Source organism: Rhinatrema bivittatum, chromosome 1 (assembly GCF_901001135.1).
Source record: "Rhinatrema bivittatum chromosome 1, aRhiBiv1.1, whole genome shotgun sequence".
NCBI classification, from domain to species: domain Eukaryota; kingdom Metazoa; phylum Chordata; class Amphibia; order Gymnophiona; family Rhinatrematidae; genus Rhinatrema; species Rhinatrema bivittatum.
In genome coordinates this window covers 47,621,734-47,645,826 of record NC_042615.1, presented here as the reverse complement: position 1 = coordinate 47,645,826, position 24,093 = coordinate 47,621,734, and the positions used below count along the sequence as shown (strand labels likewise).

The window sequence follows — 24,093 nt, the reverse complement described above, 5'->3', positions numbered from 1 at the left end:
CTATTAATTGCATCAGTAGCATGGGATCGTCTTAGTGTTTGGTAATTGCCAGGTTCTTGTGGCCTGGTTTTGGCCTCTGTTGGAAACAGGATGCTGAGCTTGATGGACCCTTGATCTGACCCAGCATGGCAATTTCTTATGTTCTTATGTTCTTAATTGAGCTTAAGGAAGTGAGCACAGAAAGCAAGAAGGTATATAAGGAGAAAGGCAACTGGTGAGGTAGATTGGGGCTTCACCTTTGAGGGTTTTGTAGACCAAAACGAAGGTTTTGAACTTGATGTATTAGGGAATCGGGAGCCAGTGACGGTTTTCAGAACTGTCGTTACATATTCAAACTTATTTGCTTTCATTACCAAGTGGACTGCAGCATTCTGGATGAGCTATAGATGACAGAATAGGATGCTGGGGATTCCTACACAGAGGGGCGGATTTTAAAAGCCCTGCTTGCATAAATACGCCCGGATTTACGCGAGCAGGGCCTTGCGCGCTGGCGCGCCTATTTTCCATAGGCCGCCGGCGCGCACAGAGCCCCGGAACGCGCATAGGTCCCGGGGTTTTTCGAAAGGGGGCGTGTCAGGGGCGGGACCGGATGACGCGACGTTTCGGGGGCGGGACCGGGGGCGTGGTGCCGGCCCGGGGGCGTGGTTGAGGCCTCCGGACCAGCCCCCGGGTCGGAAGACGGCGCGCCAGCAGGCGTAAATCTAGGGACAAAGGTAAGGGAGGGTTTAGATAGAGCCGGGGGGGGTGGGTTAGGTAGAGGAAGGGAGGGGAAGGTGAGGGGAGGGCGAAAGAGAGTTCCCTCCGAGGCCGCTCCGATTTTGGCGCGTGCAGGCTGCCCAAAATCGGCAGCCTTGCGCGCGCCGATCCAGGATTTTAGAGGATACACGCAGATATGCGCATATCTTATAAAATCCAGCGTACTTTTGTTTGCGCCTGCTGCGCAAACAAAAGTACGCAATCGCGCTTTTTTAAAAAATCTACCCCAGAGTGAGTCACAATAGTCCAGGCAAGAAATAAAAGTCTCCGAGCAGCAGTTTCAAAGTTAGTTTCATCCAGGAGGGAATGGAGATGATAGAGGTGGAAAAAGGCACATTTTGCCATTGCTTGGACCTGAGGTTTGGTGGTGAGTTGGGAATCTAGTAAGAAGCCTAAACTCCAGTCTTGGGAGCTGAGGAATAGAGTTGTTCCTATTCAGGATCAGTGTAGGATATGGACGACTGGGTTAGTTTTTTCCTGATTCATAATACCTTTGTATTTTAGAGATTTAGGCTTAGTTTGTTTTGGTGTAGCTAGATGGCTCTTTATCTCAAGCAGTCGTGTAGGTTTGCTATGGTTTTATCTTGGTTTGAACTTAGAGGGACTAGTAGTTGGGTGTCATCAGCAAGGAAGTAGTATGTGATTTAGCAGTCTTTGAGGGAGGGAGGCCATGTAAATGTTGAAGGTGGGTGAGAGAATGGAGTCTTGTGGTACTCTGCATGTCAGAGTAAGGTTTTGAAAGTGCTGTTTCCAGGGCTACCAATTTGATGTGGTCATGAAGAAATGATGTGAACCAGGCAATTGCTGATCCTGATAGGTCAGTTTTTGGGTGTTCAGAATTTTGTGGTCCACAATATTGAAGGCTTCTGTGAGATTTAGAAGTATTAGTTTGGCTGATTGCCCACAATTGGGCAAAGTGGAGATTGTTGACTAAGCTTATTAGTGTGATTTCAATGCTGTAGTGCAGATTGAAACCAGACTGATAGTGGATACAGTGTAGCAGATCGACTTTGCTTGTTTGATTAGCCAGGAGGGGCAGGGGTCCTCCTAGCAGGTGGTTGCTTAAGAACAGCAAGTAAGCGATCAACAACCTCTTGAAGTAGTTGGAAGGTGGTAAGAGAGTGAGGTGATGAAGTATATTGAGTTTGTGATGTGCTTCCCACTGGGGATTTATCTAGGTCAGACCAAATGTACTGATCTTGACAGTGAAGAAAGTGGCTAATTTATTGCAGTGGGTCTCAGTTGTGAGGGAGAGGGGTAGGGAGGTGGATGATCCTAGGAGTTTGTTGATGATATGGAATAATTCTTTAGGTCAGTTTTCTGCTTGCTTGCTTGCTTGTTTTTATATAGTATGTTCTCTGTGTTCCTGCAATGGCCTTGCACCTCCATTTATTCCTGTCAGACTGTGCTTTTGATTTCCACCACTTTCATTCCAGTTTCCTGCCAGTTCTTTTTATTTCTCTTAGATTCAGCATTAGCTAGAGGATTGGACTGGAATTCTCGATGCAATCATTTTTCTATGGGGCAATCTTGGCTGTGGTCAATTTGAGATCTGAGTTTCAGTTGTCCACTATGGTGGCAGTAGAGGGGGGAAATAGAGCACTCAGATTACGGCAATGATTGTGGGGGCCTGCCATGATGCCACACCCATTTCAAAATAGCCACCAGGCACCCATGTGCACAAAGGAGAATGCTGAAAACAAAAAGCCACTTGGAGGGGCCCTTGTAAAGCTCTCAAACTCAAATGACACCAGTCTTCCTACCTCCAGCACATCATGAACCAAAATATGTTTGTCTTGACTAAATTGTAAGCAGAGACTATTTCTTATGTATATCCGTATAGCACTGTGTATGTCTAGAAGCACTTTATAGGTGATATAGTGTATAATAGTAGTAGTAATAACTCTCCACTGTGGATTGTAGAGTTTGCAGAAAACGATTCTTCGGTGAGATGGGATTTTGGATGGACCCATCTGGTGGTTTTCTCCACGAAGGTTATCTGGGGTGGAAATGTTGTATTTCAGGTAGCGTCAGGAGAGTTGGAAGGTGAATAATATATTGAAATCCTCTGCTGTGTGTGTGGTGGAAGCCAAGAAAGCAAATAGAATGCTAGGAATTCTTAGGAAAGGAATGGAGAATAAAACAGAAAAAATAATATTGCCTTTAATCGCTCCATGGTACAATCACATTTTGAGTATTGTGTGCAATTCTGTTCACCATATCTCAAAAAGGATATAGCAAATTAGAAAAGGTACAGAGAAGGGTGACTAAAATGATAAATGGGATGGAACGATTTCCCTATGAGGAAAGACTTGGAGAAGAGACGCTGAGGGAGATATTATAGAGGTCTATAAAATAATGAGTGAAGTGGAATGAGTATATGTGAATCAGTTGTTTACTCTTTCAAAAAGTACAAAGACTAGGGAGCATGCTATGAAGTTACTAAGTAGTAAATTGAAAACAAATGGTAGAAAATATGTATTTATATGACTTTGTTGCCAAAGGAAGTAGTGAAAGATGTTAGTGTAGCTGGGTTTAAAAAGATTTGGACAAGTTCCTGGAGGAAAAGTCCATAAATCATTATTAAGGTAGACTTGGGGAAATCCATTGCTTATCTGTGGGGTAAGCAGTGTGGAATCTATTTACATTATGGAATCCTGCCAAGTATTGTACTTGTGTTCTGGATTAGCCACCTTTGAAAACAGGACATTGCACTTGATGGACCTTTGGTATGACCCGGTATGGCAAATCTTATGTTCTTATCTCAATTGTGTGTTTGTATAGTAGTTGGCATGGGTTAAATATCAAGTCAAATGTGTGGCCCACTGTAAGGGTTGTTTCTGGACCAATTTGTTCAGGACTAGTGTCTCCAGTGTGGCTAGGAATTATTGTGTGAAGGCCAGTGTCTACATGAAGTCAATTAGGATGAGAATTCTAGAGGATTCCAAGATGATTTCCAATATTAGTTGTAGGAGGTTGACGAGGGATTATTGGTGCTTGATGGTGAATGGTATTAACAGAATGGTGAGTGGTATTAACAGGATGCCGCATTTGATTAAATAAGAGTATTATGGCACCTTAGGGAGTACGACTAAAACACTTCATGCCCCCACCCATCTATCTTGCAAATATTCCTCCTCATTCACTATGCCATGGTATTTTCCCCATTGGGAAGTACTGTAGATTGCGGTATTTTCAAATGGTGCAAAATACTACAGCAGTGAATGTTCCCTAATCAATGCGCAATGGTAGCTTCGGGACTGTGGGGTTGCCATCACTGAGAATGCCACCACCCCCACCACCCCCCCCCCCCCCCCCCCCCCCCCCCCCCCCCCCCCCCCCCCCCCCCCCCCGTGAAGAAAGGTCACCATCCCCACAGCCACCCTTGGAGGTGGTGACCATAGTGCCCAATATTTTTTAAAAAATTTGTAAAGAAGAGTGGATGCCCAGCACCCACCCCAACCCCTTACCTTTAGTGAAATGTCCAGCCCCCAGAGGCCAGGGGGCTGGGACCCTCCCCCCAGACCACCCCTTGTTAAAATAAATTGCCCTGGTGGTTCAGTGAATCTCCCCTCCCCCCACCCTTTACAAAAAATGCCTCCTTGCTGGTCTTAGTGGAGCCCAGACACTCCCCCCACCCTAGTCCACCTTCCAGACCCCCCTCTAACCTTAAAAACAGGCATCAGTGGTACAGTGGAGGTCCGGAGTGCCTCGGGTCCTGCGATGACCATTTTATAAAAATGGCCACCGCCTGGCCTTTGTCCCGTTCATGTCATTAAGGATGGGCTAGGGCGGGGAGAGGAGGTCCACTAAGAACACCAGGCAGGTATTTATTTGTATGGGGGGAGTGCAGACCATTGGACCACCAGGGCTATTTTATAAACAAAGGGGGGGGGGTTCATAGGTTGGGCTAGGGTGGGAGGGAGAGGTTCCCAGTCTCCGGGGGCCAGATTTTATCACTAAAGTGGAGTGAGTGGGGGCGTGGCATTCTCCCTTTTTTTTTTAAGTTTTGGGATTTTTTTGTATATTGAGCACTACATCCACATCCAGGAGTGGCCAGGGAATGGGACGGGAGGGGTCTATCCAGATGCCCAGGAGTTTTACTTCTTTGAGAGGGGGCCATTCCCCGGGGCCGAGCAGCCCTTTTAAGGCCAGGCTGCAGTTTCATCGGGACGCAAGTTAACATCCCGATGCAGCTGCTGGAAGCTAGCAACTTGAGAGTTGTTGTTATCTTCAGTTCAAATAATGTGGCTTGAGTTCTAACTTGCGATTTTTTCTTGTATGCGTTGGACACTATATTCTGCTTTGTATTTGGTGTACGAATGTAATTGGCATGGTTATATTGTTTATAATAAAATACAAATAAATAACGCGGCTTGGGCATTTTTGGGCAAGCCGCATTATTTGATTTGCAATGATTAGGGCAGTGATGGCGAACTCCGGTCCTCGAGTGCCGCAAACAGCCTAGGTTTCAGGATATCCACAATGAATATATATATATGCAAATCTTTCTCATGCATATTCATTGTAGATATCCGGAAAACCTGGCCTGTTTGTGGCACTCGAGGACCAGAGTTCGCCATCACCGGATTAGAGCATTAATGAACTTGTTAGCATGCTAATCAGCTCATTTAAATACGTGTGGTGCCAGGGCTCATTTAATGTGAAGTATTTGAAATAGTTTGGGTTAGGCCATTTACCATGCAAAAGAAACAGCTGCTTTTCATGCGGTAAATGGCCTGATGCTGTTTAGTGAAAGAGCTCCATTGTTTGGCTTCATTTTTAGCTATTAATTTTGATGAGGGCATCTGTCTGTCTATCGGGAGAGTTCTCCAGCCCGTGGTGCTGAGCAGCAAATGAAATGAGCTTTAATAAACGCCTAGATTGCTTGGTCTTTCTTGTTTTGCATGTTGTCTAAGAGAGTTCAGTAAATAAACACCATTACCTTCGCAGAACTCTCAGCTACTCTTGGCAAAGAGAAGAGAGAAGAGAGCAGTAACCAGCCAAGCCCTCAACAAAGCTGCGAGCAATGTGTAGGGACTTGTACAACCTGAAATAAGCATATTTAAAGAGCAATGCACATTCCAGCCCTTTTTTTTTTTTTCCTTTTCATCCCTTCCATCATGGGTATCGCATAAAAGGGAGGCTCTTAACCACTTGTTAAAGGAAGAAAGCTCTTTGCTTGCTGTTCATATTTGGCAGATGTCAGTTGAAAGCTTTGCTTCTGGAATGTGCGGCAATGTCAAACTCTGTTGGGGTAATTTTAGACAAGCGTGTCATATGTGACATAGAAACATGGCACATGGCACATTAGCGATTTCCCTGGTGTTCAGATCAGGTGGGTAATGAACTTAGAAGAGTGCTCTTCATCTCTCCATGCCGCGCGCACTTCTGTGGAAGAGGGGGGAAAATGCCTTTGGTAGAAATAAGTTTAGCCAGAAGAAAGAATCCATTTGCAATTTGCAGCTCCTAACATCCCGCAGACAGTACACTGTATTAAAGAGGCATTTTTGATGAATGTTTATACACGTTTTCAGCATGACAGCTTAAAGTCCCCTGTAAAATGCAATACCTCGTGCTCCTTCCCCTAAAGTCAAGTGCTGTCTCGTGAAGTCTACTTTGGATCCTGACGACCACGGTGACACGGAAACCGGTGCCGTGGAGCATTGAACTTGATCTGCTTCGTTTATGTTGCTGCAGTGATAGATGAGAAGAGCCTTAGCTTTCTCTTTGCACAAACACCTTTCTGGCTTATTTTGGGGGGGGGTATTCTTTTTTTTTTTCCGGCAGGGAGGATTTCAAAAATACTTTGACAATTATTTCTGTGGTTTTAACCAGCTGGAGTAAAGCCTTCTGTGTTCTTTATTTTAGTAGGGGTATGTGAGTTGGTATCAGAGAAAAGTGAGAGGACAAGAAGGGGATTTTTATATTTTAATGTAATACAGTTATATACTGGATTACCATAAGTTTTGGTTGAGAGATGACAGGGAAAGTGAGCTAAAAAAAAAAGTGGACAAGCGGGGAGGCACTTGCAGCAGTGAAATATAATCTGTATTGCCTCATGAATTACATACTAACATAGTAGATGATGGTAGCAAAAGCCCAGCTAGTCCCTCCCATCTGCCCATCTTTTCTTGTCTACACTGCCAAGGGTGCATCTCAGCTGTGAGCCCTAGAGCATTACCACCTGTAGTAGACCACTTTTTATCGAACACAGTTTCAGTCGGCTTCCCCTATTATACGCTCCCCTCCTGGGTAGCAGAGCATGCAAGATCCCTGTTTTAGGTTACACCCAGCACTCCTTCCTCCTCCATCTCATTCCCAACTACAAGGTCTAAACAGCTGCCAACACTTGCGTAGCTATTACCCAAACAGCTGGCCTCCTAGGGCCCCCACACCCTTTCCTGATGGATTTCAGCCACCGCCACCAGCACCCAACTGCGCCAATCTGGTCAACGCAAAGAGTGTGTAGCCTGGCAGAGAGATTCATCTGTGTGAATGCCTGCGTTTCTCCTAGGACTTAATTTGTTTGCAGATGCAGGTGCTAATTAATTCTGTCATCACTCCCAGCCAAACAGACCCAGCTACATGAGCATCTGTGTTTCTGGTAGAACTTCTAGTTCTGATAGATCCAGAAGTTAATGAATTATTCTGTTTTCTAGTCACGTTTTTTGTAACTAAGGATCCCATGCCTTCTTGGAGTCCATTACCACTTTAGCCTCCACTACCCACTCAGGAAGGGCATTCTAGGCATTCTTCATCTTTTCTGTGAAACAGCGTCTGACTTTGCTCCAGAGTCTACCTCCTCTGGCCTTCATGTCATTACTTCTTGTTCTAGAACTTCCTTTCCATTGAAAAGGTTTGCTTCTTGAGTATTACTAATAACTTTCAGGCATTTAAATGATTCTGTATGTTTTCCCTATCCGATAGAGGCATTCAAATAAATTATAAATGTAAAGGGCTTCATTGACCCAAAGTGTTTGGTTTGTAGAGGGCATGTCTTGAAAGAAACCTGAATACCAATTGCCATAAAAGCAGATACTTGGAGATATTTTTAAAAAAATATATGTATTTATTATTTACCAGAACTTATCATCCACCTTGTGAGGCAGTGCCCCATGTTCCCCCTTAAATCAGTGCAGGACCAGGCCAAGTGCCTGGGTCCCCTTTAATTCCCCTTGTGAGAGAGAGCTGTGTGGGCGGGGCTCATCAGGGGAAGAATAAGAGCTGGGACCCAGGTGGGCAGAGCGGTGGCACAATATAGTATACATCCTGAAATAATAAGAGTGCTTCGGTTCTGGCAGGTCAGCTGATTGATCTGTTCAATAAACCTTTGGATTCAGGAGTGGTTACTCTGGGCTAAAGAAAGGCAAATGATAAAATGAGGAAAATAGAAAAAAACTAAAAGGTGCAGGTACAAAGGTACAGAGTTTACCTCAGGCAGGGACATTGTTTAAAAATACCATTTTTGTAACCGCAGACCAGATGTACTCTATGCATTAAAAAAAGGCAGAAAGAAGGCGAAACGACTGCTGGCATGATTAAAAGGTGAGGTGAAAGAGGCTGTTTTAGCCAAAAGAAGTTCTTTCAAAATTGGAAAAAGGATCCAACTGAAGAAAATAGGAAAAAGCATAAGCATTGGCAAATAAGAATTAAAATATTGATAAGACATGCAAAAAGAGAATTTGAAAAGAAGCTGGCCATAGAGGCAAAAACTCATAACGAAACGTTTTTTTTAAATATATCCAAAGCAGGAAACGTGTGAGAGAGTCAGTGGGACCATTAAATGATCAAGGGATATAAAAGGGCACTTAGGGAAGACAAGGCTATAGCAAAAAGACTAAATAAATTATTTGCTTTGCTGTTTATTGATGAGGATATTAGGGAAAAAGCCATGCCAGAAATGGTATTTAATGGTAATGATTCAGAAGAGCTGAAACAAATCACAGTGAACCTGGATGATGTAATAGAGCAGATTGACAAACTAAAGGATAGCAAATTGCCTTGACCAGATGGTTTATACCCCAGACTTCTAAAAGAATTCAAAACCAAAATTGCAAATCTGTTACTAGTAATTTGTAAAATCGTCTATTGTACCTGAAGGTTGGAATATGACGCTGATCTTTAGAAAGGGCTGCAGGAATGATTCAGGTAAGCCTGATTTCAGTGCCGGGAAAATTCATAGAAACTGTTCTAAAAAATAAAATCACAGAATATATGTGTCCCTCTTCACATCCAACAAGGATTTATACAAGGGAAATCTTGTCTCACAAATATGCTACATTTTTTCTTGAAGGGGTTAATAATGATGAAGAGAATGATGATCCAGTGAATATAATTTATTTGGATTTCAGAAGGCATTTGACAAAGCCCCTCATGAGGCTATAACTGCTATAATAATTACATAATCTGTAAACCGTTATGATGGCTCTACCGAATAACGGTATATAAAACTCAACAAATAAATAAATAAATGAGAGATTCCTGAGAGAACTAAGAAGTCATAAGATAGAAGGCAGTGTTCTATTGAGGACTGCAGACTGGTTAAAAGGTAGGAAACAGAGAGAAGGAATAAATAGTCAGTTTTATCAGTGGAATAAGATAAACAGTGGAGTGCCTCAAAGATCTGTACTTTGACTGGTGATTTTTAATATATTTATAAATGATCTGGAAAAGGGAACGATGAGTGAGGTTATCAAATTTGCAGATGATACAAAATTATTCTGAATAGTGAAATCACAAGTAGATTGTAAGAAATTGTAGGAAGACCTTGCGAGACTGAAAGATTGGGCATTAAAATGGCAGATGAAATTTAATATGCCAAGTACAAAGTGATATACATGGGGAAAGTAACCCACGCTGTAGTTATATAATGTTAGGTTCTGTATTAGGAGTTACCACCCAGGAAAAGCATCTGGGCCTCATCTTGGACAATACTTTGAAATCCTTGGCTCAGTTTGCGGTAGCATTCAAAAAAGCAAACAGAATGCTAGAAATTATTAGGAAAGGAATGAAGAACAAAAAAGAATATAAAACACCAAAAATGAGGGAATTTAGATGAAACAAAGCAAAAATAAAAAGCAATCTAACAATCTACTACAGTTTTATTATAAACACATATATAAATATAATATTCTACAAATTACACATTGTACAAAAAATATTATACAAAATATAAACCCTATGCAAACGTTATACAAAATGAAAATAATGCAGTCGCTGGATAAGTGACCCAATATGCCATTTAAAAAACCCAAAAACCCGACAATTCATACTAATTCATTTATACTATCCATGAAATCCCCTATATAAAACTAAGCATAGACTGGGGAATAGAGTAGATAATAAAAGAGAACATCAGCAATAGCTGAGGAATGCTTAGAAATGCATCAGTATCCACAAAGTAGTTTGTCTCAACCTAATGGACCACTTGTAAAAATGGCAAACAATGCCAGCAAACCTATGGATTCAAGATGTTTCTCAATTCTTCCATTTTCTTCAATACACTGCTTAGCAAAATACATAAACAAACACTAGCATAAGCCAACTCAAAGCATCTGACGTTCCCGTTCCTCTGTAGTAATTCTTTTTCTAATCCCAATAAAATAGAATATCATAATACTTTTGTTTTGTTCCATGGTGATTAGTATGTGCAGTTCTGGTAGCCACATTTCAAAAAAGATATAGCTGAACTGGAAAAGGTACAGAGAAGGATGACCAAAATGATAAAGGGAATGGAACGGCTCCCCTATGAAGAAAGGCTAAAGAGGTTAGGGCTGTTCAGCTTGGAGAAGTAATGTCTAAAGGGGATTATGATAGAGGTCTATAAAATCATGAGTGAAATAGAATGGATAAATATGAATTGGTTGTTTACTTCAAAAAAAATACAAAACTAGGGGACATTCCATGAAGTTAAAACAAATGAGAGAATATTCTTTTTCACTCAACGCACAATTAAGCTCTAGAATTCATTGCTGGAGGATGTGGTAAAGGCAACCAGAGTATAAAGGTTTAAAAAATGTTTGGACACATTCTTGGAGAAGTTCATAAACTGTTATTAACCAGATAGACTTGGGAAAAGCCACTACTTGTCCCTGGCCGTTAGCAACATGGGATCTGTCTACTGTCTGGGATCCTGCCTGGTACTTGTAACATGGATTGGCCATTGTTGGAAACAGAATACTGGTTTTGATAGACCCTCGGTTTGACCTGTATAGCAATTCTTATGTTCTAATGTCATCCTTCTTCATAAAAATATTATTAGAGAGGAGGCTGTAAACTACAGGCCAGTTAGCTTGATCTCAGTAATAGGAAAATTAATGAAGAATTTATTAAAGAAAAGTATAGTGAATTATCTAGAATCTAGCAAATTACGGGATCCAAAATAATATGGGGTAGATTTTAAAAGGTGCACATGGGCGTACATGTGCGCGTGCTACCTTGCACGCACACATGTATGCCCGATTTTATAACATGCGTGTGCAGGCGCGCACATTTTATAAGATCGGGGGTCGGCGCGCACAAGGGGGTGCACAATTGTGCACCTTGCACGTGCCGAGCCGTGCTGCCTTCCCCCATTCCCTTCCCCCTCGCCCGACCTTCCCATCCCTTCCTCTAACCTTTCCCCTCCCTAGCCCTACTCTAACCCCCCCCGCCCCAACCGGCGCAAGTTGCGTGCGCTGGCAGCCTGCCGGCACGCGATCCTCCGACACAGTGGCAAATGGCCGCTGTGTCTGAGGCCTCTGGCCCCAGCCCCGGACCGCCCTGCCCCGCCCCCAGACTGCCCCTTTAGTAAAGCCCCGGGACTTAGACAGTCCCGGGGCTTTACACGCGTCGCCGGGCCTTTATAAAATAAGCCTGGCGCGCGTAACCCCTCTGGAATTACGCGCATAGGGCTTTTAAAATCCGGCCCTATGGTTTTACCAGAGGCAGATCATGTCAAACAAATCTGATCAATTTCCTCGATTGGGTAACTAGGTGAATTAGATGAGTGGTAAATGGTCCGGATGCAGTACACTTGGATTTTCAGCAAAGCATTTGATACTATTTTGCATAGGAGGCTCATAAATTAACTTTGAGTGAGCCCCAGGATGGTGAACTGGATTAGAAAACGGTTGAATGAAGGACCTCAGAAGGTAGTGATAAATGAACTTCACTCCAAGGAAAGAATGGTGATTAGTGGAGTACTTCTGGGATCTGTCCTTGGGCTGCTTCTGTTCAATATCTGTGTGAGCAACATGGCAGAGGAGTTAGTAGGAAAGGTTTGTTTTATTGAATATAGGACTAAGATCTGCAATAGAGTGGACGGCCCTGAGGAAGTAGGCAGAATGAGGATCAATCTGAAAAAAGACTGAGGAGTAGTCAAGTCCTTGGCAGCTAAGCTTTAATACAAAAAAGTGCTGTCATGCACTTGGGGTGCATTAATCCAAGGCAGCAGTACTTCGTGGGGGTGGGAGGGGGGTGAGATTTTAATGTGCACCAAGCAGGAGAGACCATATCAGATGGTCTTGAGGCAGGGAAACAAAGTAACATGTCGTAGCAAGAGCCAGAGGTACACAAGGAGAGTCATGATCAGTAGAAAAAGTGATAATACCATTGTGTAGGTCATTGGGGAGAAGCAGCCGGCTGGGGGAAATAGTTGAACATCAAATTTTATGTGGGTTACTCGAAAAAGCCAAACAACGGCTTTTGGTATTGACTTCTATTAGGGATGATGGAGCTGATCTGGCATCTGAGCAGCGTCCAGCCTACGAAGCAGAATAAAAGAGATTCATGCCATTTTTCCGAGAAACACGGGATTAACGTAGGATGCAACTGTTTTTATCCACCAGCATCCATGAATATTTTTTGTAAGCCAGAAATGTTTCTAAGACCTAAATTAGCATGAATCGAGCGCTTACTAAATGCAAAGTAAAAGTGGAGGGAAAACCCCAGCATAAATTCAGATGATATCATTAACGAAGCAGAAGCCCGAGGTCTTGCACATTCAGATATTCTGTGGGTACTAATAAAGGTGAATTTTAAAAGCCCGGTGCACGCATCAAGTAGGAGATGCGCGAAGAAGTCGGGCTGGCGTGCCGACCGTATTTTAAAAAGCACCCAGATAGGCGCATAAATCCCGCCGCGCGCACATCTGAAAAGCTTCCAGAAAGGGGCCAGGCAAGGGTGTTTCGAGGCCTGGCCAAGAGATGGCACATGCTGAGGTCCCCTGCCGCGCAACTTTACTTCTGCTAAGGATCATGTGTAAGCTATAAAATAAAAGGATCGAGCCATTTCTGAGGGGTTTAAAGGAATAACTGGGGGGGCGTGTAGGCTAACAAACCAGGGGGGGGGGAGTTAGAAGACCTAAGCTGTTAACTGGATGAACTGGTGGACAAGCTGGCCAACTGGCAACGGTGTGGGCGCGCGCCCCCTTTTAACATCCCTCGGCTTGCACGGTAGAAGCAGGATTTGTGCACCCATGCCCACTTAAAATTGGGCGCACACATGCGTGCAGCCAGGCTCTTTTATAACACGCGTGCAAGTTATAAAATGGCTGCTTCCCCGGGCGCGCGCCAGTATGTGCCCGCGCACCGGTTTGAAAGTTACTGTGTCAATGTGCTCGTCTGCTACTGTGTAGTGAAGCACTGCAGTGGCTGAAGTTCTTTTTTTCCTCTAGGACTGGTTACTAGGGTTTGCACGAGATGTGGCTGCATTACAGCAAAATGACCTTTTTGCATCAGACCCTAAGCCCTTTGCCTTCCTTCTGAAGAACATCAAACATCTGCATTTATTACTTTTACCCTTTGTAAATTATGTTGTTACAATGATAAAATGTAGTTGATTCTTTGCCTGTTTAAATGCCTCTAATTTAAACGTTTTGCCAGTGACCATCCTCCCCTTGCACTCACTGGGCCTGATTTTAAAAGGGTTACACGCGTAACCCTTGTAAAACCCCCCCTGCGCGCACCGAGCCTGTTTTACATAGGCTCAGCTGCGCGCGCAAGCCCCGGGACGAGCGTACGTCCCGGGGCTTGCAAAAAGGGGCGGTCGGGGGCGTGGTTTCGGATCGGGGGCGTGTGGGCAGTCCGGGGGTGTGGCCGAGTGCCCCGACACAGCGGCCTGTGTCGGGGCCTGCCACGCCGGTGCGCGTAAGTTACTACTGCCCGGAGGCAGTAGTAACTTTTCAGATAAAGGTAGGGGGGGGGTCTAGATAGGGCCGGGGGGGTGGGTTAGGTAGGGGAAGGGAGGGGAAGGTGTGGGGGGGGTGGAAGGAAAGTTCCCTCCGAGGCCGCTCCGATTTCGGAGCGGCCTCGGAGGGAACGGGCAGCACGCGCAGGCTTGGCGGCGCAAGTTGCACAAATGTGCACCCTCTTGCGCGCACCAACCCCGGATTTTATAAGATACGCGCGGCTACGCACATATCTTATAAAATCCGGCGTACTTTTGTTCGCGCACGCGTAGAATTATAAAATCTACCCCACTATCTCACTTCTCCACATGCAGTAAATTTCTGATGAAGATTGGAAGTGTTTCTTTCTCTCTTTCTCCAGGAGTTTCCACCTGCTTCTTTGAGCCCTCATTCACAACTACCTTGTTTTCTCTCGCTCTCTCTCTCTCTCTTTTTTATTTTCCTTTTTAAGCTATATAAAGAAGACGAGGCTTGTCAAGAAACAAAGAAATATTTACAAGAAGGAAAATACTTTGGATATCTTCACACACTTTAGTCCCCAATTAGGGAGTGGAGAATTAAATAATTGCAGGGAAACTAAATGGAAACATTGTAATAAAGAAAGGGCTTTCTCTCATTTTTAACACCACCTCACCTCCTCCCCTCACCCCCTTCTAATCAGCCCATCCACTGTAGCAACAGTCTCTCATTCAGGCCTGCAGATAATGGCTCTCTCCAGACCCCCCAGAACGCTTGCCTCCAGAGTCTGACCACTAGATGTCACCATTGCGTAATGGCTTGGGTTTGCCCTCCTCCACCAAGGGCAATACTCTGAAATGGTTTGATCCTTAATCTCTCCACTTTTTATCCGAACAGGAATTCCAATGCTGAAAATTGTGTTTGCGGGCTACGAACATCTCTCTTTAATCTCAGTTCCTTTACTCATCTACCACCCGGCTCAGATTCTTCTGGGAAGCGTCTTAGTGCCGACAATAAAGTCTTGGATGATTTCCCGACAGAAGGTAAGAGCTGCAGCGGTGCCCTGTGTACCCAGAATACAGAGTAGCCAGTACCAGAAGAGGGTTTCCGAAGTTAGAAACCTGTTATGGCACCTTGAGCAGAATGTTCTAGATAGAACTTAGACAAACATTTCCTCTTTCACGTAGCCTAGAAGAAAACACGCTTTTAACGTCGGTAAATAGTGCCATAAAACAGGTAACAACGATTTTCACTTCCTCAAGCTAGGTCTCCAGGCTTTCTTGTTGTCGTCTTGTAAAGATCTCAGAGGAACATTATTATTATTGCTTATGGTCAATGAAGGGGGGCAACTGACTGTTCAGCTAGAAGCTCCTCTAGGATCAGGTTGGGAACACTGAGCTAGGTGATAGGGCCCTCCGGGCTGGGCAATATGTTTTAGCACAGTTTTGTTTTGTTTTTTTCAACCCGCTCCCAGAGCCTTACCTATTTGATTTTCAGGCTTTCCACAATAAATGTGCAGGCCTAGTGCTCCCTTTTCAAATGAATTGTCACCCGGACAGATCTTTGCTTTCAGAAATTTCCCCTCTCTCTCCTTTTAAAAACTTTGTGCGGGTAAATTATTACCCGCAGAAAATTTAGCCACATAAACAAAGAGGTGGGGTTGAGGTGTTCCAAGGTGGGGGCGGGGCTTAACTGTAGCCAATGAGCACTGATGTTCAGTGCTGTCTGGATATGGTCGTGCCAGAGAGCTGCCCTGAAGGTGCCCAGATGACTTCAGCCGGGTATGTGCAATGTAACGCGTAACAGGGTGTGTTCCGCTGAATATCTGAGTATTAACTTTCCAGCTCCCCAGCTTTCTCAATATGGACCTCCTAGTACCTACAAATATATCTTAGGCACATTCATTGTGGACATCCTGAAAACTAAACCTGTCAGACAAGGCTCCAGCACTGGATTGGGGAAACCCTGACTGAAGACTCCTGTGGACTCGGAGCCCTGTTAACTGGAAGAGCGCCCCCTGCCTGACTTCCTGACTCACTGCGAAACACAGGGAGCAAGTTCACATCACATAACATGTTTTTCGACTACAGCATCAAGGAGCCCTGAACAAGGGAAGAGAGTTCCCAGTCTGTTCATGCCCAAAACGTTTGTCGCTTAGGCCGGGTCCGTCACTTCGGTTCTGAGCGCGAGAATTCCCTGCAGTATGTCTGAAGTGCAAATGAACCGAGCCATTTAAAGACGCTCGTATGTCCCGGGGTTTTGTGAAAGGGGCAGGGGCGGGATCGAGGTGTAATTTACAAAATAAAGATGGGGGGAATTTAGGTAGGGATTGGGGGGGGCGGGTTAGATAGGGGAAGGGAGGGGAAGGTGGGGGGGCCGGAGGGAATGGGGAAAGCCATCGGGGCTCCCCTAGGCCTCGGCGCGCACAAGGTGCACTAGTGTGCACCCCCTTGCGTGCGCCGACCCCGGATTTTATAACATGCGCGCGCGGCTGCGCGCGCATGTTATAAAATCGGCCGTACATTTGTGCGCACCGGGTAGCGCGCACAAATGTAGGCCACGTGCGTGGGTTTAAAAATCTGCCCCTTTGGGAGTAATTTTCAAAAGGTTTTTCCACATGTAAATGAAACTACTGTTGCAGCAATTTTCAACAGCCCACTTACATGGATAAAGCGTATTTACATGTGTAAAATCCAATTTTAAGCCTGCAAATTTTTTTATTTTTTTTTTAAATCAATTCCTATCTGTTCAGACTGAAGCTGGAAAAGCACTAGAATTAAGCTCGGCCAACCACCCAAATCTAAGCCCTGTATATTCTCTCTTATGGACTACCACAGGCAGTATCGGATTTATATCCCCATGTGGACAACCGGCTGCCCCATCCAGAGATGACTGGGTTGAGGTGCTGTTTTCGAATATTTGCTTTCCAGCACAATAGCACTGCAGTGGAACTCTCTATTACACGTCCTGATGTGCAATGCGATTATGAAGTAGACGTCAGGGCCGTATGAGCTGTTCACAGGTGGAGGGAAGGGGAATGAGGAGAGGGAGAGCTTTTCCCATCGACAGATAAGGCCGCCATCTTTCCCTAGCAAAACCAAGTTGTCTTGAGAGGATGGTGACAAAAAATGGATGATGGGGGATGCTAGGCCAGTCTTAGAATTGCTTCCCGCAATTATACATCTTTTCTTTGTATGCTTAAAACGTGTTGTTTTCTTTGTTTTCCAGGCACTCAAGTTAACAAAGCAACCCAAAGCACCAGTATAACAGCGAAGGAGATACCTGGGGATCTTTTTTTGCAGTGAATGTAAATATGTGCTATATTATACCCAGACATCCACAAACAGGAATACAAAAGAGGTTGCGTTAGTGCATATTCTATTTTTTTAAAACAAAGATTATATACCTTTCAAAGTGCCTTGAAAATGCATTTGGCAGAAAGCATCGTTTGGAAACGCCCAAGTGGAGCAGCTGCTCCAGGAAGCTGCGGTTTGGATGTCATCCCTGGTTTGACAGCGGAAGGAATCATCTGGAACGTTCCTCTTTTTTTTTTTTTCTTCTCACCGGATAAGATCGTGGCCAATCTGGGTTTTAGAGGAGACTTTTGCAGTAAGGTCACGGTGACCTCTCTGATGAACAGCGGCTGGGAGCACTTTAAAATGGAAGAGGGGTCTTCTCTAAGGGAACCTGTACCTGCCACAGACCATTTCCTACTTATTTTGTGGCTGCTCAGCAAGGGGCCAATTTTGTGGTAAAAGTTAGAAGAGCTTCACATTGTTTGCAGGTTGGTTAACGCTGGTCGCTTAGTCATTCCTCCTAAGGGAAGGGTTACCTAAGATGAGGATGTGGCATTGCAGAGCTCAAATTCTTCACAGGAGTGGACTCATAATTGATGCAAATGAGTCTGACAGAAAGATTGCGTTATTGTTGCAGGCTTTTCACCAGGGAAAACACATTTTGCTGGATATTTACCTTCTTTCCTAACGCACCTGAATCCCAGAATTTGCACATCGGTAGAATACAGGTTGCCCAGTAAGCAAAACACACATGCAGTGAAACAGGAAACCTTTCAATTTCTATAGTGAAAATCTACACTGGAGAATTTGTATTTTATTTATTGTATTTTATTGTTTTTATACTTTCCAGTACTCTGGGTCTTCGTGTAGTGATGGCATATCAACCTGTCATCTTTCAACGGTCGATAATATGAGTACCAAGATGTATTTGGACAATAATAATTCTGCAGTCTGTTGGTAAAGCCCTAACCAGAGATGCAAATATTATAATTTTTTTTGGGGTGGGGGAGGGGGGACATTTTGAACAGCCCGCATTGCATGCAAAGTTCTTGGGTTATCTTAGCCCACCTACCTGGCACCTGTTCTGAAAGGAAAACAGCCCAGCAGGTTCCCCTTTGAGAACGAGCGATGCAGATCTGCAAAGTGCACGCGCCGAAGGCGTCCGCGTGCTTTGTGCCCGCTCTCTTGGGCGGGTGGCCAAGGGGGGAGGCAGGTGCGTGCTGTTTCCCTCCCTCGCCGTAACGATGCCCGTGTGGCTGAACGTGCTGTGTAACCGTGGCACACGTTCAGTCGCGTTTGAGGGGGCAGACTTTTCATTCCGGCTGTGTTACCCCAGTAAATACCCGTTCACCTTTCGAAAATGGCCTTGAAACTTGCCTTCTTCGTTGCCAATTTCGTGGCAGTGGCAGAAAATAATTTATCTCCAGTTAAATGTATTGTCTGGAGCTCCTCAGTGCTTGCGACACCAAGCGAGAGAGTGAGAGAACGTGTCCTTGGTTTCTCTGACTATAAATTACTGCATTAATGGCAAGGTCACCACCGCCAGTTTATCCTCTTTCCATAAGATACAAAGCATCAGTTATTGATTATTACCACCAAGTTTAAAAAAAAAGTTAAAAAAAAAGTCAGTGAAATTGGAGGAAGTTCTTATGGCCCATTAAATACGTAGGGAATATTTTCCAGTGCTGGCAGTGCTACGTGGCCCCTTGACAATTGTTATTACCGTGCCAACAGTCATTAGCAAGGGTTTGGCCTTTAGACGCGCCCCTGTTCCCAAGGTATCCATGGTAGCATTAACTTTAATTTGCTGGCAGCCAGGAGTGTATACTACCCCTCCAAGCCCTCCGTGTCAGGCCATGCGTGGCTTCAGTTGATGACAAGCGGAGCTTGGGAAGCTACGGTTCCAAAGTATGATACATTAAAAGGCTGTGATTGTACAGTTGGAAAATTTGCTTCTTTTCATTTTCCGTTGAGTGGGACTGTGCTCTCACTCTTCCAGTGGCCCTGAATATAGATTCCAGTTCCACGTCCAAGTTCTCACAGTGCTGCAGGTCCACTCAGGAGCTGCGATAAAATCAGAGAACCCTCCCCTCCCAGGCTCCACTGAATGAGTGGGTTTATTTTATTTTATTTTTTGGTGGGGTGGGTGGACTCAGATATTTATACTGTGAATGTTCTAAAACTAAAACTCCTCATATTTTCATATGACAGTTTGCTTTAATGTTAAGAAATTGCAGCACACTGCAGCCCATCTGACCTGGGGTTTAAGGCAGATTTTTCTTTTAAAAAAAAAAAAAGTTTGAACTCTAGAGCTACTCACAAGTATTTTGGGATGTGCGTTGGACTCCCTCCCGTGAGTTAAGTGGCACTGATGTGAGTGGCCGCAAATGTCATCTGTTTGCTACTAAAAACTGTGTCCCAGCAGTCTTGCATTTCACCTCGGTGTTACCAGATAGAGCCACAGGACCGGTGAACCGGTTCGTAATGTTTGCCACATGTCCTCATGCAGGATGCCTGATCCCTGGGTCTGCAGTCCATCAGCAGTTGGGTAGGAGGGAAACTCTAACGTCCCCCTTCCCCTTCATGCACAGATAATTGCCTAGCAGAGGATATGTGCTGTTGGAGGAGGAGAAGATGGGCGTGCAGAGATTGATAGGGCAGGAGCTCAACATTGGCCTTATTAAAGTAACAGCTGACTGTCACTTTCTGGTATTGGATACCCAAAATGGAGATATGCCGTGCACTTATTTCAGCCTATACACACAGCATGCACCGGGTAGTGTCCACCAACGTGCATGGTCATGTGGGAGCGGTAGCTGGATTCCTTAGAACATGTCCTACTAGAACCCGGTTGATTTTTGAACTATGACAATCACAGTCCAAAGCAATCACTCCCCATCTGTGTATTTTCAGAGGTTTGTTGTTTTGTTTTTTTTTTTGTTTAATTGTAATTCACAATCAAATTTTAGCTGTCGTGATTCTAGGAAAAAAAAAATGCCTTCCTCCTTCCATTAAAAATAAACCCAAGATTGGATTCTGCCTTTTTCACAAAATTCTGTCTGTTTTCTCTTTTATTTATTTTTTGGGGGGGGGGGGGCATTTTTGGGGGATAACCTTTCTTTCCGGTCCTAATCTAATTTTTTTCCTTATATTTGTACACTTTTTTTTTAAGAGTAAAAGATCTTCCTATTTTTTTAAACTAATGATCACGCGTCTCTCTCTGGCTCTGAGCCGGCCTCTAGCCGTTCGTAGACTATATTCGACCTATAAACTCATCGATGGGATACCTGCATGGGGTGCGGGTGACCCTCCGCGTCGGCGCGCACATCCTCCCCTCCCCACCCATTTAATTAGCTTTATAAAGGTGGGAGAGGGTAAGCAAGAAGAGCTTTCCATAAGGTTTCAATGCAGCTGTTTCCTCGGGAAGCCAGTGAAGAATCAGAAGAAAGGGAAGGGAGGCATTAGTGATTTTTGGTTGTTTTAATGCTGAACTTAATTAGCAAACAGATTTTTAGCTGACCGTGCTTTTCTAAATATTTATCTGCAGTTTTTTTAAGATATAGGTCCATAAAATATCTTTATTTTTGTTTCGGTGGGGAAGGTGGGCATCCACCCTGCAAAATTTGGAGGCGTGCAAAAAAAAAAAAATTGCACAGGAATAAACTTTTTAGTGGGACAGAGTGTAAGATACCTCCTTCCATGCCCCAAGCCAACATCCAGTGTCTTGAATTACAGTAAGGGGAGAAAAAGGCAGCAGGCTGAATCTCTTTGGACATTCAGCCATTTACTAGTCTCAGGAATTCTGCAGAACTGAAGCCTTAGGCCGTGGAAGGAAGCCTGCGAGAGCAGCCAGGGCATTCATCCGGCTTCATGCTCTGCAGCTTCTTACCACGCCCAGGTCTCGCTAGCTTGGGACAAATGCCATGCTTGCACGCCCCTAATGCAGTAATCCATCATCCATGTAACTTCGTGAGCCACTGCCTGTGCAGCAGTGATCAGAGGCTCAAAGAATTTCAGATATTTTCTTCTTTACCTTTCAGTGCCACTTTGCTGTCCATGGCTTTAACAATTGTACGATGTGGAAGAGCCACGTTCAAGTGTCGTTGCTGGAGTGTTTCAGAAACGCACCTCCACACACATCAACCTGTTCCTTTCCGCTGAGTTTGTCAGCTGCGATTGCCCGGCAGCTGATTCCCTGCTGATCTGGTGTGCAGTCTACCTCTACCCTAGGCCCTAACATGTGGCAGATGTTCACAGGGTCCATGTCCCGCTTCACAGTCAGCTGAGCATTTCATGTCAGGAATGTGTTGGAATACATGAGGTGTTTATTTGTTTTGGTTTTGTACGAAAAGTTTTTTTTGCACTCTCTACCGTGTAATCATTATGGATTAGAGTATCTTGAATGTTTGTTACAGGTGCGTTTTCCCTCCATAAAGAGATTGATGGATGTATTGTTTTGGAGGGGGGGGGGGGAATGAGAATCGAAGGAACTGCTCAAGTCTGCACATGTGAGAACGTTATTGTAATAATATCTGTACAAATCTGTTAAAACTGCCTATTTTAACCATTCCACAGTGAAGACAAACTCTGTATGTAAGAAGGATGTGGGATACATTACACTTTATTTTTGTTAATGGGAAATACAGAGTTGAGATAAAACTTTTATCTTCTATATTTGCGTTGAGTTTCAGTCTTGAGGTGCTAAAAGAAGACCTTTTTCTCTAATTTTTAGTTTGTTTTTTTGTAGGGGGACCCAAAATATGGAGGGGGAAGTGTAGAAGGAAATGGTCGTGGAAATCTGTTTTTATCATTGAGTGCAGGGGTGCCCAACTCTGGTCCCCAAGAGCCACAAACTTTCAGCATGTCCACAATGAATACGCATGAGATAATTTTGCATGCACTGCCTCCATTGTGCGTAAATCTATCTCATATATATTCATTGTGGATATCTTGAAAACCGGGCCTGATTGTGGCTCTTGAGGTCCAGAGTTGGCTCCCTGTGCTCTAAGGGCCGGATTTTAAAAGCTCTATACAAGTAAATCGGCTTACGCGCACCGGGACTATTTTATAACGGCTCGGCGACGCGCGTAAAGCCCGGGACGCGTCTAAGTCCCAGGGCTTTACTAAAGGGGCGGTCACAGGGGCGGGGCGGTCGCAGGGGCGGGGCGGTCGCAGGGGCAGGGCCAGAGGCCTCAGACACAGCGGCCATTTGCTGCTGTGTCGGAGGATCGCGCGCCGGCAGGCTGCCGGCGCGCACAACTTGCGCCTGGCCAGAGGCAAGCACAAAAGGTAAGACAAAGATCAGGGGGTTAGAGTAGGGCTAGGGGGGGAAAAGGTTAGGGGAAGGGGTGGGAAGGTCAGGCAAGGGGGGAGGGAGCGGGGGAAGCCCGCGGGCGTCGGTGCGTAAAAGGTGCACTAGTGTGCACCCCCTTGCGCCTGCCAACCCCCGATTTTATAACGTGCACACGCCTGCTCGCTCATGTTAGAAAATCAGGCGTACTTTTGAAAATCTACCCCTAAGTGAGAAAACCAGATTTTCACAACCACCCATGACTTGGGGCTTAATGCGTCAAACTCTTTTTCCCATGGATACCGAATGTGAGAAGAGCCTTAGGGAAGCAGGCCCTTAATCAGGAAACCGCTGACCAAGACAGTAGAACATGCAGATGCTGGTTTTAGAGGGTGGGCTAGGGCTGGGCAAGCCCTGTAACATTTGGGTAACTTATTCTCTGTGCCAGCACTCACAATGCAAGGCAAGCATCCGGCGATAAATCACTTTGCTGAAATGAGACTTTCCTGTTACCTGGGTGAGGATGTATAGTGGTTTCTGAGTCATATCTGCTCCGTTGAATGGTTAGAAGAGACGGCTGCGAGTTAGGAGTCAGGAAAATCTTTTCGGTACTAGACACAGGGCTGAGGCTCCCATTAGGAAAACTAGGTGGTCGCCTACTGCACTAAAAGTTTGGTGGCTGCAAAATGTTGCCAGTGCAAGTCCCAGAGGCTAAAAGAATTGCTTTGCAGAACCGATGCTGCCAAAGAAGGGAGTGCTGTGCTGTAACCACTACCACCAGTAGGAGGAAGCACTGTTTTGGAGCTGCTGTCAACAGGTAAGTTGGAGGAGAGGGGTGCATGACCAAAGGTTCGCCTAGGGCACCAAATACCCTTGCACCAGCCCGGACTACACATCACTGAATAAGGATCTTCCCTATTGTTGTCAAGAATTTGAAGTTGATCATTGTGAGCTTTGCATTTGTGAGGATCTTGGATGGTGTGAGGCCTTCCTGCCAGCAGGGGCTCAGGCTTGAGTCTTGCAGGCTCCCTAAAGCAGATCAGCCACACCCTTAATAGCCTGCCTCATGCTCCCCACCATTGCCTCAGCTTGGAATTCCTTTGCTCCTTGTTCTGCTCCCTCCCCCTCCCTCACCATCACCCCCACCCCGTTTTCCAGCCTTGGATTTTGACATTTTCTTTTAGGAGGCCTTCTTGCTTTGTGTGATTCTTGTTACTTGTTCTTGTCTTGTTGTTGCCTTGGTTTTGGCCTTCTGGTTACCTTTGTGTTTGTTTGCCCTGTGTCTCCCTGTCTTGGTTTTGTTTATTTGTATTGTTTGCCTGTCTCTTGTGGGTGCCCATCCAAGTCCTGCTGGCCGCCAGAACCCAAGGGCTTAACCTGAGGGGGAAGTGACCAGTACAGGTGAAGCCCTCGTCCTGTCCCGTCCCTTCTCCTGCTTGCCCTATCTCTGAATCCAGTTTGCCAGCCACTCCTGTCCCAGGGCTTCCTCCTTTACCAGCAGTTAAGCCCTGACAGTGTTCTGCTGCACTGACTTTTCTTGCTGAAGAAACATTTTTGGGAGGGGGTGAAGAGGAGGAAGGATTTTTTTTTGTTTTTGTTTTAACTTGCTCCTTTGGGCTTCC

At 45.0% G+C, this 24,093-nt stretch overlaps 1 protein-coding gene across 2 annotated transcripts in view; it reads left to right on the top strand.

Moving 5' to 3' along the window:
• SLC10A7 (solute carrier family 10 member 7) overlaps window positions 1-21,853 on the top strand; it is a 339,519-nt gene extending 317,666 nt beyond the window's left edge. For both annotated transcript variants that reach the window (XM_029602657.1, XM_029602585.1), the window contains exons 11-12: window positions 14,783-14,928; window positions 17,114-21,853. In XM_029602657.1, coding sequence (XP_029458517.1) covers window positions 14,783-14,928; window positions 17,114-17,152 — 185 coding nt within the window. In that variant the 3' untranslated portion in view covers window positions 17,153-21,853. The remainder of the gene's footprint in view (window positions 1-14,782; window positions 14,929-17,113) is intronic.
• Window positions 21,854-24,093: the final 2,240 nt, after the last annotated feature.